The 20,244-nt window shown below is 39.8% G+C and overlaps 1 protein-coding gene across 1 annotated transcript; it reads left to right on the top strand.

The window, feature by feature from the left end:
• Positions 1-10,592: 10,592 nt before the first annotated feature.
• emx1 (empty spiracles homeobox 1) lies at positions 10,593-17,233 on the top strand. Its single transcript, XM_061083156.1, has 3 exons — positions 10,593-10,950; positions 13,084-13,268; positions 16,458-17,233. Exons 1-3 carry the CDS (start codon positions 10,593-10,595, stop codon positions 16,623-16,625), a joined length of 711 nt encoding a protein of 236 aa, XP_060939139.1. The 3' UTR covers positions 16,626-17,233.
• Positions 17,234-20,244: the final 3,011 nt, after the last annotated feature.

Genomic DNA, 20,244 nt, shown 5'->3' with positions numbered 1-20,244 from the left:
CCTGCTGGACTGAAGGAGAAGAAGACTGTGTATATACTGAGAGAGGAGGCCCCATGTCCCCCCACATGATTATTTAATAGATGTATAGCTATATATTTAATTTTTGTTTTCTTACATGAATTGCTCTTGGACGAGTCTGATGTTTGTACATTTGAATGAAATACTCAGAAATATATTTTATGACACTACTGGCAACTTTGTCCTGTTCTTTGCTTTATCACTGCATTCACAAGGAGAAATCTGCTGTCATTGTTTTAACACACGGAACATAACACAATTTTAAAAGCTTTTCCTTTAAAATTCAGCAAAGAGATAAACTCAACAGATTGATCTGAAGTGCAGGATTCAGGACCTGGTGCAAAATATGATAAAATGAAAGTCCTGAATCAAACTTGCTCATTTAGACGCTTGATAAATCAAAACTAAAAACATTAATCGTAAAGTCTCACTCACTTACTCGTGTTATATTTCTGAAGCTGTAATTTCAGCACTGATTGTGTTTTATTTTGACATTTTTACACAAAACATGGGGATTTTAAATGTAATTTTGATGGGTTTATTAAAGAGAGACAGTCAAATATTAGAGACATATATTATCATGTTTTGTCTACAATTCACAGATCAAGTTAGCCGACATTATCTCAATTCAATCAAGACGTTGGCAATTTGAACAGTTAAATGATGTACTTATAATGACTGAAGGATTCTGTGTTTGTCAATCTGCACTATAAAGCTCCGGAACCCATTTTATATAAAAATAAACTCTGCGTCCGTCTCTAAACCATCCCCATGAAAGTCATCATCGTGCCCTTTGACCTTTTCTTATTGCTCCTCAGTCTGCGCCCAGTGTAAAGACGATGGAGACATTTCCTCCGAGGTTTGATGTGACGTTAAGTCAGAGACAAACCTGGGTTCCCCTCGGATTCAAGCAAAGCAAATAAATAACCAGCTCGGGGATTAGCTGGGATATCTGTGACCTGGGGGTGGGGGTGTGGGGGGGTCAGTCTGTCGCTGCGGCCGCGGAGCTGGCTCTCAGGGCTCTAATCTGTTTAAACGGTTCATACGCCCGTTCTCACTGCAGCTCCACGGACGGGTCTCCCACTTGCCGTCCCCCTGTCGGCAGGTGTCCTGTCCCGGCTCTGTTCACACGGGACTCCTGCGGTCAGCTGGAGCTCGGCTGGCAGACACCAGGGATCAAACAGGACAGGGGACGGGGATGTCATCCATCAGAGCAGCTAATTGGGGGTGGGGGGGTCAACCTGAAAGTCCAGTCCTGTGGATAACTCATCATAATAAACAGGGGGAACACAGGCAGGTGGCCTCTGTTACTTTAATCCTAAAATCTTTTAACACCAGGTTTTTACCATAAAAATTCTACTAGTGGATATATGGTCATGTACTTTTATCTCCCAGCAAGTTAAAAGAAAACTCTATGGATTAATCAAGAGGGAAATGAAGACGTATTGCAGGATTTCCAAAGATTTCTATTTCTAATATGTAGATTTATATCTCGTGTCATTTCTCATTTGACGATTCACGACCATTAACGTCTCAGTCAAGACACTAACACAATAAAAACAATCACAAAGTCGACGTCACTTACCTAAGAAGCATCATATTAATCAACAGATCGATAACATTCCAACGAAAACAGTCTTGGTACATTGCCAAAGGTCCAGACGATCCAATCCAGAAACATAATCAGTCCAAAACACACTATTACATCAAATTATAGCCACAGTCAGGTGTTACGTTATTTCAGCGCAGCCAGCATCTAGGTGTAAACAACATGAAAGATGTTTATTTGTATAAATTTTAAACCATATGACCAGTTTTGCCTCCTTTATATAAAAGTATGATTTTATGAGTGTATGAGTGTAAAAGTAGTCTTTTAAGCCTAGTTGGTTACCATAGTTCCAAATGGCCTTTGTGGAAAACGCCTAGACATGCCCTTAGGAAAGAATCTGTGAAATATTCATTTTCTGTGGTATTGTTATCAAACCACAGGCAGGTGGCCTCCGTCGCTTTAATCCTAAAATCTTTTAACACCAGGTTTTTACAATAAAAATTGTAGTAGTGGATATACGGTCGCGTACTTTTATCTCACAGCAAGTTTAAAGAAAAATCTATGGAATAATCAAGAGGAAAATTAAGACGTATCGCAGGATTTCCAAAGATTTCTAATATGTAGATTTATATCTCGTGTAATTTCTCATTAGCCGAGGATGACTTTCCTTGTGTTCTCTAATCAAAACATATCACAAGCTTCCGTTGAAACTGACCACAGACTGTAACTACGACGACGTGTTTCCACTTCCTTCTACAATCCAGAAATGAAGCCAACACAAACGACCAATCACGAGTCAGTCTTTTAATCATGGGGTTTCATTCTGTTTAATCACATCAAATGGCAAATTAAAAAACAAACTTATCAGATATCAGAAAATACATCATTGGAACTAACTAATATGACAGAAACCGTATTTAAGGGAAATCGATTTAATGTCTGCTATCCTGAAGGAGGTTTATGAGTTATAAGGCCAGCCAGCCACCAGGGGGCGAACACAACACTTTGGCTTCACTTTAGGGGAGCAGTCACGTAACTAATGATTGTTTTCATTAGTGATTAACTGATTTTCCACATTCTGACATGTATTCAATGCTTTGTTTTGTCCAACAAACATTTTCCTCAACCAGAGACAGAAGGTTATTCTCATGTACAACAAATAAAATCATGAAACTCTCAGATTTAAGTACGTGAGTGTTTGGAAGTCTTGCAGGAAAAATGACTAATGAAAAAAGTCTAATTATCTGATATTTGTTAAGTCAGTTAGTTAATAAGTCAATGGACTAATCTGTGCATCGGTGCTAACTGTCTACTCACAATAAATGGCCCATTCTACTTCCTGTCCCTTCTGTTCCTCCACTTATCTTTAGAAACTATTATTCCTGTGAAGATTCTCATTTCTTGACGAAATGCAAACTGGAGAACAAAGTTATTTCAGTTATCTCTACCTCTACATCTGCTTGTGAGGAGGATGCACTGTGTGTTTAGTCTTTAGTCAATCTGCTCAGCCTCCATCCAGCAAACTAAAAAGAAGAAGAAGCTCAGCTGAGAGACGTCAGACGGAGACGATGCTGGTCAGAGAATCAAAGAGAGAAGTTTAATAAACAGTAACAGAGTGGATCTGTGTCTCCTGTCGGCCACCACCCCCCCCGCCTGCCCTCCTCTGGTGCCCCTGCTCCGCCTGACTGGGGCTGAAGCGTCACTGAAGGAGCAGAATTTGTGTAAAAACCCCGGAGAGCCGTTTCTGATGTGATCAGCCGGGAATCTCTCCACAGCCCAACGTAATCCCATTGAGGGGCAGAAAGAAGCAGCCAGAGGCCTGGGAAAGAGTCCCGCTGAGGGGGGGGGTCACAGGGCTCATCTTCCCAATTAGCACAGGGCACCTTAACGGCTGGAAACAAGACGACGCTGGCCAGGTTTCTAAAGACTCTGAACCGAAGCTTCTTATGAAACTGTGACATGTTCATCCGTCTCCCGACTCATCTCCTTTTCCTTTTAGCACTTTTACACATTTCGTCTCGGGGACAGATATGAGGCCTGTTGTCTGTTGTGCATTGTCGAGTTAGATAACTGTGTCTTCTGAAGGTGAAACTATTCGTTAACTAGTCAAAAATCATTCAGCAGCGATTATCATGAATCAATTTGTAGTTCATGTTATTTTCTAAAGGTTAAAAGGTGAAATAATAACTGGTTTTAGCTTCTTTGAAATGAGGATTCTCACCTTTGTTTTGCCTTTTTATGAAAGTAAACCTGATCATTTGGGGGATTATTATTATTGTCTCCAGCATTTTGTTCCCTGATCTGAAGACTCAACAGAAACCGTCGAATAGCTTTTGTGCCGATGTGAAGTGAGACTAAACAATCACACTAAATGCACACATATGTCATAAGGACAAAAAACCTGACTTTATCAAAGTAAATATCAATATTCAACGTGAGATAACTTCACTCATTGACTGTATTCTGTAGAAAAGCAGCAAATCCTCACTGTTTAGTAGCTGGAGTACGTTTGAATTATTCCAGCTGGTCTGAACCAAACGTCCACCTCTGTCATTCCAGAGCGGCTGAAAGTGAAATATTAATGCTAAGTGTTGAGTCTGTTGATGTTTATTTCCCTATGTGGACAAATAAATGATCAATATATTGTCAATGGTTGCTTTAAAAATCATATAAGCTGTGGAACACTCGTGCTTCGGTTTGATGAGGATTTGATGATAAATCCCGGTTAACAAGCAGAACTTTGTCTTGATATTCTAATAATTATTTTGAGACTACATTTACATTTTAATCTATTTGTATTTCTGTGGATTTCACAGCCTGTGGTCACATGACTCAGCTCAGGGTCAGATTGTGATGCAGCTCCGTGAAGGTGTGAAAATTCTCATGGAGCAATAACCTGCAGCTCCAATGGCGACGGTGCACTTCATTTGATCAACGTGCATTTTAGGGTGGGCGATTGTAAAATTTGCATTTTATTTGTAGAGGCCGAGGCCACTCGACTCCATCTAATAGTCATTAGCTTTCATTACAAGCGTTTGAAGTGGGAGCTGCTCTTTGTCTCTCGCTGAAAGGAGCGCACAATGACTTCAGACACGGTCCCTACCGACCAGAGGAGCCGTGGTGGAGCTGGAGGACAGACCTCATCCAGGAAGCAGGAGTTCCTGTTCACATTAGAGGCAAAGGGAGAACAACGCGGAGGATCTCAAGGCCAAATTTAACGGAGACAGGACACCAGGAACCCGCTGGTGTCCAAATTACGCGCAATCTATCCACCGTGCGTATTTTACGCGCTAAACATCCCATGAATGAAACGGGACAGGGTGGAAGACATCATCATCATTTCTATCTAGGGATCATTCTCAGTTGTAAATACAATTAACTATGGTTGTTTGTTGTCATACACATCTTCTTTTTGTCAAACACATGAATTCATTGTTCCAATCCCTGTGAACTATTCTACTATTCTCTATCTGAGGGCTACAGTTGTAAATACACTTATAAATGATTTTATATCTCAATCATTAATTTCTCTATATGGCCTTAATGTTCTCATAACACTTACATGGAACAGAATTTATGTAATTTGGCTGTGATAGCTTTGGGATATGTATCACAGAGGCTCAAGTTTAAATCAAGGGGGTAAACATCAACTCTGGATCTATAGAACCGTGGATAATGTTAATTATAATAATATTAAAATATATTTTCCTTGGGCTGATCTCGTTTTTTTTTTTTAATTTTTCGTTGATCCAGGTTTGATAAAGTGTGGGGTGTTTGTTTATGCTGACGAGGCCGGCCGCTGGAGGAGCGGGGTCAGTGCAGGTGGCTAAACGACACCACTTCTCACGCAGGTGGCACAACCTCAGCGACGTGCTACTCTTCCCAGCTCGTTATACTGGGGTGAAATTTGAAGTGGCACAGATTAGCTGAACACACAAAGCTAATGCGAAACAAAACGGCCAATTAGTTTATTAATGAAGGTGGAAGGTGCGAGAGAAACGTCTGAGCTGGTCCGTGAGTCTGAGTTTAATCAACATCATGGAGTCAAGACACAGAGCCACTGCTGAGTGGGACCTGGGAGCAAACACATCGAAAGAACCAGCATTCAAGTCCCATTTAAATGGATCATTGCCCAAAAATGTATCATATACTGTTTAAACTGTGGTAAAGAATAACCATGTTCCATAAATATCTCGTTGAGCTAATTGAAATTCAGAAATGTATTCTGTTGCAATGAGAAATGTTTTTCTTGGAAGTTTTGTATTAACCCAAAAAAATACAAATGCTGGGATGCATTCAGGTAATTTAGAGGAAGCTCTGCTCTTTTCCTGCTTCTCATTTAGGTTAAATTCATCAAATAGAGAATGAACCAGTCGTTTCTGAGTTTGACCGTGGGGTCGATGCCCGACTGGAGAAGATCCTGCCTGAACATGAGTGAATATATATTTATTTATTTCTTTATTTATGCAGAAACGGTCTCGTTATTAATGTGCTGTAATGGCTATTGAATAAAACTTTTAATCATATTGGTTTTTATTGAATTTAACATTGGTTTTGGGATTTCTTATTTTAGTATTTTCAAGAGCTCAGAGTTAATTAAGGTCTTCTGGTTAGGACCCGAACCCCCTGACGACCGGGTTCATCACTATCGATGTTCCAGTCTCATAGAACATGTGGATATGACAGTGAAAGACTAAAGTGTCTTAATGTTCCATCTGTAATAAAGGATTCTAGGCTTTCAGGGTTTAACGGTTGTGTTTGGACTCTGGAAGTTTGTTGTTAATTCTCTAACAATATCTAATGAGTGAACTACTAAAGTTTGAATCTCTTTCCTCCCTCATCGCATCAGGGGCCTTGATGGAAACACAAAACCACAGAGGGTAAAGTTTCCCAGTGACCTCCACAGCAAAAAGCCTCTGAACACGTTCCATCTCAGTGCAGCCGCTAGGTGGCAGCATTGGCATAGACACAACACGAGTGTGGATTATGATTCTGTGGAGTTGGTCTCTTTTACAGGATGAATCACAGAAATGATTTATTTCACTTTCTAACACCTTGACTCCCATGTTGCACACAGGGAACAATATTCACATCATCTGCATTAAATCTCAACCTGTAACACTTTGCTCAGACAACAACTCCTGATCTCAGCAAAATATTAACACCCACCATGTCTGTTATACGAGATTGAATGTTTCACAGAGGACGTTAAGGTCATATCGTCAATTTGAATTTAAAATATAAGAGCCTGTATTGTTAAATTAGAGCAATTAGGGCTTCGACTATATTTGTATTCATCAGTCAACATGCCACCACATTGACACACCGCGTCCACTAGAGGGCAGCACACTGGTCCCTCTGTCGAACATGGAGTCTCTGGAGGTTTGATTGTTTTTTAAACAAAACATCTATTTGAATATTTCCTTTGGATTTGAGTTATTTTAAATAAAGTGATCTCTGCTGGACCAGTTCCCCGCAGCTGTTCACAACAAACAGAGACCTGTTCATATATGTATTTGTACATATATAGTTTTGTATTATATCTGGACTCAGATATATCTGGTAATTATGATATATTTACTAGAGTAAATATAGATATATTTTCCCTGTGGCTGAACAGTTTGGCCAAAGTTTACTTTATTCACGTTTGTCAGGAAGTTTGGATAAAACTTGTGCTGACTGAGTTTGAAACTTCTCTACTGCTTAATTTACACTTAGATAATAAAATGTATTTACATTTCTTGACAAAGTTAAACAGAGTTAGAAAGATGGGGAACTTGGACTAATGTCAAATAAAGTAAATAAACATCTTATATAAGTGAAAACTTAACATGTTCAATTTGTTGCTCCTGCTTCATTCATCTAGTTTACTGACTGGTTTGGTTTTCTGACATATTGCAAATCCTCAGCAGTTTGCTGGAGTTACTGGTTTGAAACCAGTTAAAATTACAAACTTTTAAACCATATTCATTATGCATAAAAAGATCAGCTCTCTACTGCTATTGTGAAAATACTCAGAGAAGTTTTCCCTCTGCTGAACCTTCAGCCTCAATCCTGTTAAATATTAAATATTCTCTCCTTTACTTGACTTAATTGGACAATGTGTAACCCGCGTGACCAGTGAACCAGAATCCCTGATTGAAGCGAAGCTATAATTATAAAATCCGATTACATCTTATGAAGTGAACATACAGGACATACAAATCACCAGAAAAACCACATTTAAACAACGTCTGTTTTATTTCTGTTTCTCATCTGTAATTGTCCAACGCGACCAGAACGAAGGTCACAGCTGCAGCTCCGCATCCCATGGTCATTAAAAGAATAGTTTCACAATAAAAGTGATTTCCTCTGCAGAGCATGACGCACGGTGGAGTGTCTCTGTGCTCGGACTCTCCTCTGCAGCCGCGGGGGTAAAACAGCACAGTCGGTTCAGCGGAACAGCGACAGAAAGACTGTGTCCTGCTTGGTTTTGGTTAATGCGCAGCGGTGGATCATCTATTAACCAGCAGCGATCAGGGTCAGTGCGCACAGGCCCGCACGGATTCATCATTAAACCCAAAGCTAACCTGAGAGGAGGCATCAGAAAAACAATATAAAACAAGGATTAGAGATAAAATCACAAAATAAAGAAGTGTGTGACAAGAGTGAAAGAAGCGGCCGGGTTAATCCTGGTTTTTACGCACGAAATTGTGAGTTGGTTATTCCCCAATTTCAAGTCTAAACTCCATCATAACTTCGTAAATGGTCTTTATTTTACGCACAAAGTTATGTTATCGTTGTTCCACGATTTCATGTCTCCCTGGAAGATTTAAAGTGTGTGTCCCAGTTAAAGCATCTTCATTTCAAACTGGATATGCAGTTTAAATAAAGAGTCAAAGAGCCATATTCAATTCTTCGTGGCTCCACTCGACACAAACGAGGATTCAATAGAGTGGGAAATTATTTACTGGCCTGTTAAACTCAACGTTTTGCGCTTTTATGAGCCAAACAGAAGCAAAACAAATATTTCCAGGTGAACGGTGATGAGGAAATTCAGTTCTCAGGTATACCCAGAAAACAAATGTAGATATGTATCTGCTCACACACACACACACACACACACACACACACACACACACACACACACACACACACACACACACACACACACACACACACACACACACTCACTCACACACACACACACACACACGGTCCATGATGTTGAAAGAGATTAAACTGGATGAGAAATAAATCCGTATAAATGCTCTTTTTGGGGATATACACCCACTTACAGGAAGCTACCGCCGTCTTTAGGAGCCTTTAGCTCTAAACGACTAATCAACAACTTGTTCTACCTCATAATTTCCATCGCTAATGATTTTCTAATGCAACCGCCGAGCAAACGAGGGCATTAGAAGGTGAATGATTCACTGGCTTCAGCTGCAGAGGGACGAAGTCAACCTGCACATTCACTTCAGGAGGTCTCCTGCTGCAACGTGAAGATTCAACTAAACAAACTTTATTAGGAAAGAGTCGAATCGGGAGTTTTTAAACCAATGGTCTTCTTCAGTTAGTCTGTGTATAATGCGTCTTTATCCAGAAACGACTGAAATTTACTCTTTGGGTGAAACATTATCTCGGTTTTGCTCAATTCGTGGGAAAATAAAACACATTTTGAATAAATAAACTTGACTACATGATAAGTAACACATGGAAACTGACACCAAGAAGACTTATTTGAATTCAAATTAATTAGATTACATGGGATTCGTTGCAGAATGCGATTAATGTATTTTAAATTGCAACGTTAAATAATTAGGGCATATTTATCATTATTATTATTATTATCAGTAGCATACGTATAGGCTAATATTGGTATTATTATTATTATTATTATTATTATTATTAGCAGCTTGTTATTATTATGGATGACAAGATAATAATTCAGATTTGAGGTGCAGGTTACAGATTCCCAAGTTAAACACCAAGACAAATTATTGAAAATGTTTATTTTTCTACGTTTCCCTTTAAACCAAACTATCAATTTATAAAAGTGTGAGAAATATAAAAATAAGAATTTTACTGTTCTAAAGTACTGTTTTCAAAAAGGCCGCAAATAGTTCCTGCTGCAGCTATAGATCTTATTTAGCGGAAATAAGAAATGTCTGAAATATCATATCTACATGGTGTGTTCACCTCAAAGCATAAATAACACCAAACACTGTATTTTGTCAAAATTTTGGCAAAATCCATCTGTGTCTTTCCTCCACTTCAAGTTCCACTGCACGATTCAAGCTAATAAAGGCTTTATTCATTATCGTATAATGGGGCTGAACAGGGGAGCACGTGTTCCACCGCCACTACAGGGTGAAAGAGAAGAATCCCACTTCTCTCCACGACTCATTCTCTTGCGCAAGATTCATTTGTTTTGGCTCCAAACATCGACACCGCAGCAGAAAACGCCTCCGAAACAATAAGTGGAACTTTCTCCCCCCCCTCAGAACACCAGGCATTAGGGCCGAGCGGGGACTCGCAATGAGCCATTAATTGGAGCACACATGTTTTCCCAGCGTGCCTCAGGAACTAAGCTGCCCTTTGTGCGTGTGATCTGAGGAGCGTGCACGCTTGGAGACCTATTGGCAGCTGCTCTGCTCCAATCAGATCCGCGCATGCGCTGCGTCAGGATGCACGGCAGCTCCTCCATGGATCAGGACACTTTGCAGCACTGTTGAGTTCTGAAGCTTCTCCACCGGAGCTGCACCTTCTTCTCCACCGGAGCTGCACCTTCTTCTCCACCGGAGCTGCACCTTCTTCTCCACCGGAGCTGCACCTACTCCACCGGAGCTGCACCTTCTCCATCGGAGCTGCACCTTCTTCTCCACCGGAGCTGCACCTTCTTCTCCACCGGAGCTGCACCTTCATCTCCACCGGAGCTGCACCTTCTCCACCGGCCGTGCGCACCATGCATCACTGACACTGGAGCCACAAGAGGAAGGAGAAGCGATCATCTTTCTTTTCCAGTTTCCACTTCTCTCCAGACATGATGTTCTCCTCTGCGGGAAAGCGCTGCTTCACCATCGAGTCTCTGGTGGCCAAGGAGCATCCTCTCGCCGCCGAGGAGCCGATCCGACCCACGGCCTTGAGCTACTCCAACCCGGCCACAGACGCCTTGATGACCGGGTACCAGGCGGCTCCTCCTCCGGGGGCCCGGTCCCTGTACCACAGCCAGGACCTGGTGTTCCCGGATGCGGGGAACCACCCCTCCCTCACCGTGGCCCCCCACCAGCTCGGGGGTCCCCACCTCCAGCATCCGCACTTCTTCGGGACGCAACACCGGGACCCGCTGAACTTCTACCCCTGGGTCCTACGGAACCGGTTCTTCGGACACAGGTTTCAGGGTAAGTGAGCTGGACATTTAAATATAATTCAGTAAAATACAAGACTCCTGGAAAACTGAATTCATCCCTGAAGGGTCCCCTTTAAAATGTAAGTGTGTGGATTCATGATAATAATAAAACTTTATTAACAGAGGTGCTTCACAGAGATAGAAACAGAAAAAGTAAATGCACCAAGACATAAGAAATCTAGATAAAAGCCACTGTAACTTTTCATAATTCATAAAGTAAGCCTATGTCAAAATAAGAACTCCTAGATAACATTTAAAATATTCCTTTGTTAAACAGTAAATTGCAGCCACATATAATATAGAATACGTGGTTTTTATATAAAGTATATTTATATTTATACATATATATATAAAGGCTGCAGGATGCTCTCCCAGTTCCACTCTCAGCTCCTCAGGAAACCTCAGCAGCGCCAGATAAGCGCGGATGTTGATTTTCTTTTTTCGTCCCTCATACATGAAAACTGGCCTCAGGTCAAACCTCGGTTTCTCTGCAGTGTTATCGCAGAACAACATCCACACAGATAAAACCCGCGAGGATCATTTCAACAGAAGGAGAATAAAACAGGATGGAGAGAAACTATTATCAGGGAATTGAATGTGTAGTGATTAACACCAGAACAACCGCAGCGCCTTTATTAACCAGTAGAAACATCTCATGACCTGTTAAAATACAAACTGCACTTTAATTCCTGAAAAATTGATTTTTTTAACAATAACGAGGATGCCAACGATGTAAATCTATAACATGTCCGTAAATTATTAGAATAAACCATGAGGCTTTATTTACAAATTTGAAGTTGGATGTAATTACAATATTAGTTCACTGATTAACATCCCAAAATTATTCGCAATAATTATGAATTATATTTAAAAAAAATGTGGCAAACGTTTTGCACAATTTTTTAATAATATAATAAACGTGGCGTTCTCGAATCGTTATCTTCTCTCGTATATAAAACGTTTTAAATAGTATTAAATTACATTTCATATGAAATGTGTTTGATAGATTTTCAAATTAATGACAGAAAATATCTGAGATGATTTTTTAAATATTTTCACCAAAACATTTTCCTCCTAAACTGAACTCGCTGTCTATAAATGCGTTAACACGTGCGGATCAACTCATTGTGCGTTAAAGGCTTTGAAACACGCGGTTTTACATGAAAAGATAAACGGTGGAAATGGTGAAAACGGGCATTTTCACCATTTCTATATCTTTTCATTAAAGGTGTGAGAAGGGAAGTTTTATAAATTTATTATTAATTTTGGTAATTTCGGTAGAGCGATTTCCCTGCTGCACGTTGTTTAATATAAGATACATTTTAGGAAACTATCAAAAGACCTACTTTAATATTCATCTACATATTATTATGATCATTATTAATAATAGTATTATTATTAATTTTATTATTACCTGGTTTATCTTTAATATTGTGCACATAACTGCATGTCAAGTTTCCCACCTGCAGGATAATAAACGTCTGAACAGCACAAATATTTAATGTCTGATAAAGGGTATCATTATGTACTACAATACCATGTAATTTTACTTGTACAAATATAATATTATAATCATACAATAACTACGACTAATTAGTTTAATTTGCCTTTGAATTAGAAATGACAGAACAAAACAAATATAAATGGCATCATTATTTACAACTTTACCAGGTCATTTTACTAATGCTACTTATAATAATAATTGAACTAAGTCAAAGCTGAGCAGAGAACATGAAAAGAACATTCATTGTTGTGTACCAGTAAGTCGACTCTTTCTTTTTGTATTTTATATTATTATAAGTAGCATTAGTAAAATGACCAGGTCATTATAATAATTATAATAATTATTATTATAAGTAGCATTAGTAACCTGGTAAAGTAAAGTTGTGAAAATGACCTTTTCTTTCCATTATCCTGGTATAATAAGAGCTTCATTCTTTTATTACTTTTTAAACTCAGAGTAGAACTATTAAAAGTCTGATTAAGTCCATTAGAAGCAAAGTGCACAGTGTCCACTTTGATTCATGTTTGCTTCATGTTTGCTTCGTGCTGTTGTTGGTGTTGTGGTGTTGTTGGTGTTGTGGTTGTCCCCTGGTCCTCCTGACGTGGCGTCTCTGTCCTCCAGGTAACGAGGTGTCCCAGGACAGTCTCCTGCTCCACGGTCCCTTCGCCCGGAAGCCCAAACGCATCCGCACGGCCTTCTCTCCGTCCCAGCTGCTGCGGCTGGAACGAGCCTTCGAGAAGAACCACTATGTGGTGGGAGCCGAGAGGAAGCAGCTGGCCAACAGCCTGAGTCTGTCTGAAACTCAGGTGAGTCTCTGCACATGTTGTTCTTTCACCCAACACACCAGTACAGTCTCATGACGTCCCAGTTCCCTCCTGGTGACTGATGAGGGTCTGATTTGGTTTTATTGATGACTGTACAAGCTCTAGGTTTTCTGTTATGTGATGTTATCCTGTTATTTAAAGTTTTTAGCATTTTTCTTGCGAGTTTCCCCTGAGGACAACAAGGCTAGTTAGCATATTCTCACTTCAACATCAGATCTCACTTTCTCTTACTAACTGTTAAGAGTTTAAAAGTTGTCTCGCGGCTCCATTACTGACAAGTTCTGTTTTAAACTCAGTTATTTCAGAGAGTTTATTCTGCTACGCTACAAATTGAAAGGTTCCTGTTCACGCTACTCCCAAATGTCGCAATAACATAACAACTAAAAACATAACTTTTAGTCAGATAAACAAAAAGTTTCGGGAATATTAACGCTTTGCGAAAAAATTTCTTAATATTTCAACAATTTACTTGTCGTTAAAGGACCATGAGAGTTATGCTGGAAGTAAATAAGAGGTGGAAATGGAAATAATAGATAGTTAATAATTTCAGCTCTATTTTGAATTTTTGTCAGTTTAAATATGTCAGGATAGTTTCTGTTGATGTTCATCAAGCAAAATGGAAACAACCCTTAAAATAATGAAGCTAAAATATTCTGTAAAAGGATCATAATGATAAAAAAAAATTATGGTAACTGTGATATAGAATATAGAAAGCGGATTATTAGTACTGATAACATATGTGTGGGCGGTTTTCAATTCTTACCTAGACGAGAGTGATTTGAATTTATAAAAATTAAAACGATCATTAATTACAAATAAGGAATCAACTAAATACTTTTGCTCTAATATTAATATTCAGTCTGTTACAGTGATAATAAAGGACATTTTAAATGACCTGTAGTTGTGTGTTATTTATCAATTTAAAAAAATCAGACCCACAGTTTGTAGAACAGTACTTTAAAGATAAATTAAATATTCTCTTCCTCTCAGTGAGTGAAGTGTCTTAAAGGGTTCAATCCATGCTGTAGGATGAAGTGTAAATATTATTGATACTCAAGTTTAATGAGGCCATATTAACTGGGTATCAATTAGGCCTAATAGGCAATAAAACGAGAGGTTTCCCCGACTCAGCAATATGGAGAAATGCAGCTTCAGGTTCTGTGTCAGTCAGCGACGCACAAGCTCAACTGAATATTAACTCATGGAAATGTTATAACAACAAAACTGTAATGATTAAAAGGGACCACACAAATATCATACAACAAGATAATAAATGTTATGGAATTTACAAATCTCACGATTGAATTCTCTCTTGTGAAGTTTCTGTTTAATTACAATGAATTGACCAGTGGGCCATTCAACCATGTGGGTGGGATCTGGTCAGTTATGAGACGATCTCCGTCACGAGTCACCGTCAGCTGGTGAAGAAATGGTGAAAACCTCAGAAAAACAAAGGAAAATCCGAGAAGAATGCAGCACGTCAACACAGAGGAGGATAATCTCAAATCAAAACAGGGATCAAACTCCGCTCCACCTCTGCGGAGGATTGGTAATTAGCCCTCAGGCACTTGGAAAAGTTACTATCAATTTAATTTCCTCAAAAAAAAGAACACAAAGTACCACCAGCGCCTGGCGTCTGTTCATCAGGGCTCTTAAAGAGTCAACATGCTTCCCTGAGGCCTGAGAGAGAACGGCACCAGCGTGGAAGAAGCTGATCGGATGAAGTGCTCGTTGCTATTTAAAAATAAAAAATCTATCCTGACAAATATAAATGACTCAGCCAGGGCTCATGTTCCAAGGTCACAGCGGCAACATGAGCCCGTCAGGAAGCTGCTCAGCTCGTTGACCTTTTGCCTTAACGCAATTTTCACTTGTGAATTCCATGAGAGGTTAACACTCCAGATTTAAATAGCAGTTTATGAGCTTTTTGCATCCTGCGCAGACGCTGCAGGGGAACATGATGAAGGAGGAGAAAGTGATAAAAGGCATAAATGAGGGAAGGATCAGCGAGGGAGAAAAAGGTTGTGTGGAATTGTTTAAAAGAAAAAAAGATACCAGGTCAAGTTTAATGGGGGTAAATTTAATCATATGTACGAGCAAATGATAAATATATGTATTCTTAAAATATTTTTTACAAATGACCATTATCATTTTATTTAGATTTTAAGAGTCTGCGATATATACCGACAGATATTGATTTAATTTTGTCCGAGAAGAAAAAATCACAGATAGTTGAAAAAACAAGATAATTCATTGATTAGGTGAATCAAAGAAATGTAGTTGGCAGCAATAAAATATTCATCGTAAATCGTTTTTCAAGCCAAAATACCAAAGATTTTCTTGTTCCAGGTTCTTTAATATGATTATTTGCTGTTTTTCTCTGTTTTTTAATAACATTCTTTAGAATATTGATCGGAGGGAAAACCTCCCTTTCACATTTGGAGACATCACTTTTTTTGTTTTGTGCTATTTTGCAATTTTCTTACATTTAGTCAAAGAAATTAAATCAGTTCATTGTCAGACTTTAATTAATTCAATTTAAACTTGATATGAACCAAACCACAACATGCACCATTAAGGCACTTTACATTCTAAAGTCCAGACCTTAAAACCCTGAACGGCATTAGACTGCATATCATCATTAAATTCAATCAAGCTCATAGATGTCACGACAAATATGATCGATCTTTTTCACCAATCAATCCCGGGGAAAACAGTGATGATGTCAAACAATAGTAAAAAGCTCCTGGATCCTCCCTCTGACCCGGATTTGCACCAAAATCAAATGGGTTCTTCCCTGACCCGCACGACATCGCTCCGTCAGTTTTGGGGTAATCCGTCAAGTCGTTTTTGCCGACACACAAACAAACAATCAAACAAACAAACAAGCAGGGGTGTAAACACAACCTTCTTGGTGGAAATCCGAGGCCCTGGAACCAAAACACAGTTTATGCTTCTGTAACGGATGTAGACACATGACTCAAGACTTGGTTTCGGGTTCTTTATTCACCTGTAGAAATCAACATAGAAATTATACAAGTACAAATAAATACAGTACATTCCTAACTCGGTTACAACTCACCCGTGTGAGAAGTCAAAATGTCCCCTTGTTGGATGTTTTTTTGAGTTGCATCTGGTGAATTAACAGCGTGCGTCTCTTCCTCCGTCCAGGTGAAGGTGTGGTTCCAGAACAGACGGACCAAGTACAAGCGACAGAAGCTGGAGGAGGAGGGACCAGACAGCCAGCAGAAGAAGAAGGGAAACCACCACATCAACAGATGGCGCATCGCCACCAAGCAGGCCAGCTCCGAGGACATAGACGTGACCTCAGAGGACTAAAACCCTCGCCCCCCCCCGAACCCTGCGTCCCCTGAGACGCACCAGAGGACCAACACTATTTATTATGTAATATTATTAAGTATAATTAGACACATTAGAGAACGACACACACAAACACACGGACTGAACATCTCTTCTGTGAGATCTGTGACACTGGGAAAAGCATCATATTTAAAGACTGGACGAGGAGAGATTCTTCCATCGCTTTGAGAAACAACGTCAACCTCTATCATCGTGTTTTGTTTTTTTTTAAATTGTACATAGACCACGTTTAAAAGGTTGTTTCTGAAAGAGGCTATTTGTTTCATTAAAGCTGTTTCTACCACCTGCTTAGGTCATTAACACCTCACTGCTCACGCCACCTGTGCACCGTGTTCATTCAGACATGTTCCCCAAGTGACAGATAACGTGTTGTCGCACACTTCCAATCCACGAGAACAGGGACAGGAAATGAAGCATGTGTCAAAAGAAAAGCAGCAAATCTGTCTCTGCGTGAATTGTTTTTCTGACTTGAGAGTAATCCCAGCGATTCCCGGCCAGCTGTGCATGACTCCGGGACAGATGAGAAGCCTCTGGAGTCAGGGGGCGAGTTGTGCCATTATAATAAAAGCAAGTTCACAGCCATGTGCTTGGTCTGCCGTGCCACATTTGTCACCGACGGATGACATCTCCACGAGTTGAATGTCTGAAGGTTTGATTACTTTTCAAGCAGAATTTTCAACTACAAAAAGGATGCTTTAGAAATAAAAAACAATTTCTCTGATGGGAACAAAATAGTCCAGGCAAAGTAACCCATTTTGGAGCCAAAAATAGAAGTAATTGTAAAAGAATTTTTTTCAGCATAGATTATTTCTATGAGGTGTCCAGAACAACATACTAAAAGTCCTAAGAAATCCTAGTTGAGGAAATATGTTTAATTCTCATCAATGTGTGCCAATAAGGCCCGGCAACAATACACCCCAAAAAGACTATTTTTTTCCTTTACTCCAATCAGAATAAAACTTTACACAATGAAAGTAGCCATGAAACGTAACATTTTTTGTATTACAAGTTTCTTTGAAAATTAATTTATGTATGTATTTGTCATACATATGAATGGTGTTTCTGCCTATGCAAATTAGGACATATTCAATAAGTGTGGAGCTCATGTGCTTGTCAAATTCATTTCAAAAGAAACTTGTAATACAAAAAAAGTTACTTTTCATAAATACTTTTACTATGTAAAGTTTTATTGTGGTAGGAGTAAAGGAAAAAATTAAGCCTATTTGGGGCATATTCGATTAGTGTATAGCTCATTTGCATATTCAAATTCATTTTCAAAGAAACTTGTAATACAAAAAATGTTACGTTTCATGGTTACTTTCATTGTGTAAAGTTTTCATTTTGATAGGAGTAAAGGAAAAAAATAGTCTTTTTGGGGTGTATTGTTACCTGGCCTTATTGGCACACATTGATGAGAATTAAACATATTTCCTCAACTAGGATTTCTTAGGACTTTTAGTATGTTGTTCTGGACACCTCATAGAAATGATCTATGCTGAAAAAAATTCTTTTACAATTAGTCGGTCGTAAAACGCTACTTTGCCTGGACTAAAAGGTCTGCAGGTTTTCATTCCAACCAGCTGCAGGTTCCACTCGTGAGCTGCTCCTCATTGAAACCTGCTGCTGTGGTGTTTGAGTGGAAGGACAAACCTGCAGAAGCTCCTAGAGGAGGTCAATGAGGGAGTTTCCATGTTCAGTGAGTTCTGTGACGCAAAACTCGAGCTGAAGAATCCCTCCATCCAAGAAAATGTGAAAAGCAAAAGAGACGTATAGGAACAATTTGAAGAGTTGGACCCTCAGGAGTGTTTCTCCTTGTGTTGGGAACCAGTGATTGAGGCTGAGGTGTCAGGAATGCTGCAGGACGGTTGCACAGGTGTCAGGTGTTTTACTTATCAGCCGGTATTTCCTCTGAATTCCTGCAGAAGGGAGGGTGGGGGGGGGGGATTCATGTCCATCCAAAGGGCCCAGCCTTCGGAAAGAAAGAGGTGAAGTAGTTGTTGTTGTGTGTCGGGCCCTTTCACTAACTGCCTCAGTAATAATCACCTGTCAGGAGGAACGGAAGGAATCTCCTCCTAATGACCCCCTCCCCGCCCCCCCCCCCACCCGAGTCTTCAGAGCTGAGCCCTGACCCTGATGTTTTGAAAGTGAAGAGGCAGAGAGAAGACGCTGCAGTGGTCTCACCTGAAGCCACAGGCCTTGTTGTGAGTTTCCAGGACATCCTATCCTCAGTGCAGGTGCAAGTACACAGCGGAGAGTCATTCAGCATTCCTTATTGTGCAAATAAACATCACTCGCAGCTCATTGTGACCCAACAAGGCCTGAAACCGTTTTCTTGACTCGACGAACACATGAGGCCAATCCCATCTCGGGGAGTTTAGGTAAAAGGTCCAAACGACTAACGAGAGCTGTTAGGAAAACAGTTAATTGGAAAAATCCTGCCCGTCTCCCTAAACACCGTGTCTCCTGTCGCCTGAGTCAGCGGAGAGGAGGATCCAGGGCGAGAGCGGGAATCTGCCGTGAACAACAAGAGTCTCTGTGGAGGGAGCTAGCGTGAAAGGGGGGGGGGGGGGGGGAGGAGCCGACAGATCCCTGCTGCTGCTGCAGAGGTGTGAGAGGAATCACGTGAAACACAAAGACGGGTTTCATCTCTGTTGTTGGTCTGGTTGTTTCTCTGTAAGAAGACAGAAGCCTTTCAGTTTCCACCATTAACAGCACAAGTGGTTATAAGAAATAATCTTGTTGAGCGATAAATCATACAGTGAGGTCACAGTCGTCACACACACACACACACACACACACACAAACACACACACACACGTTGCTTCAGCTACTGTAAGGAGGAGTAAACACTCTGAATTACAAATGACACAGACTAATTACTGACTGACAGACTCGTTTATAATCATTCTGGAAATGACAAAACATGGCTCATTACAAAAATTAACTAGTTTGAGATATTTACACATAATTCAGAGCAATTAAAGTAGTTTCCTGCAGATCAGGCGAGAATTATTATGTAAAAAAATCTATTTGTTATTCCTGAGCCCACTTTTATTTGTGTGTGAGTGTGTGTATGTGTTTCTCTGTTTTCTTTTGTCTTACTTTTTATGTTATCTGATTACAAACATGGCACAAGAGCATTATTGGGAAGGGGGCTCTGTTAGGGGGGGGATGCATCATCTCAATTCAACTGTTTAATAATATTTGACCTTGAATTAAATTATTCAATAACATGTCTATTACCATTTCATAGAAAACAAAACTTATATTTGTAAAATGATCATGCTTTGCACAAAAAAAAGAAGGGAGCATTTCCCTTAAAACCCTCAAAGTATGATGGAGTTTAAAACTCCTCAAAACTGATAACACAGAAAAATATACAAAAATATTTGTATTGATAATAATGCATCAATAATCACCTGTTTGCTCTGTGAACAGTGTTTAGTTGTTATTTGTCTCACCTGAGTCACGCGCCAGCAGCTTCCAGCCTACATGTGCTTTCTTGTTGAGATCGCAGCCTAGCGGGCTGTGTTGCCACGGCAACCGTGCAAACACACTAATCACACAGATCCCGACA

The sequence above is a fragment of the Limanda limanda genome, chromosome 12 (assembly GCF_963576545.1).
Source record: "Limanda limanda chromosome 12, fLimLim1.1, whole genome shotgun sequence".
NCBI classification, from domain to species: Eukaryota; Metazoa; Chordata; class Actinopteri; order Pleuronectiformes; family Pleuronectidae; genus Limanda; species Limanda limanda.
The sequence above is the reverse complement of the archived record's forward strand: the minus strand, read 5'-3'. Positions and strand labels throughout refer to the sequence as shown.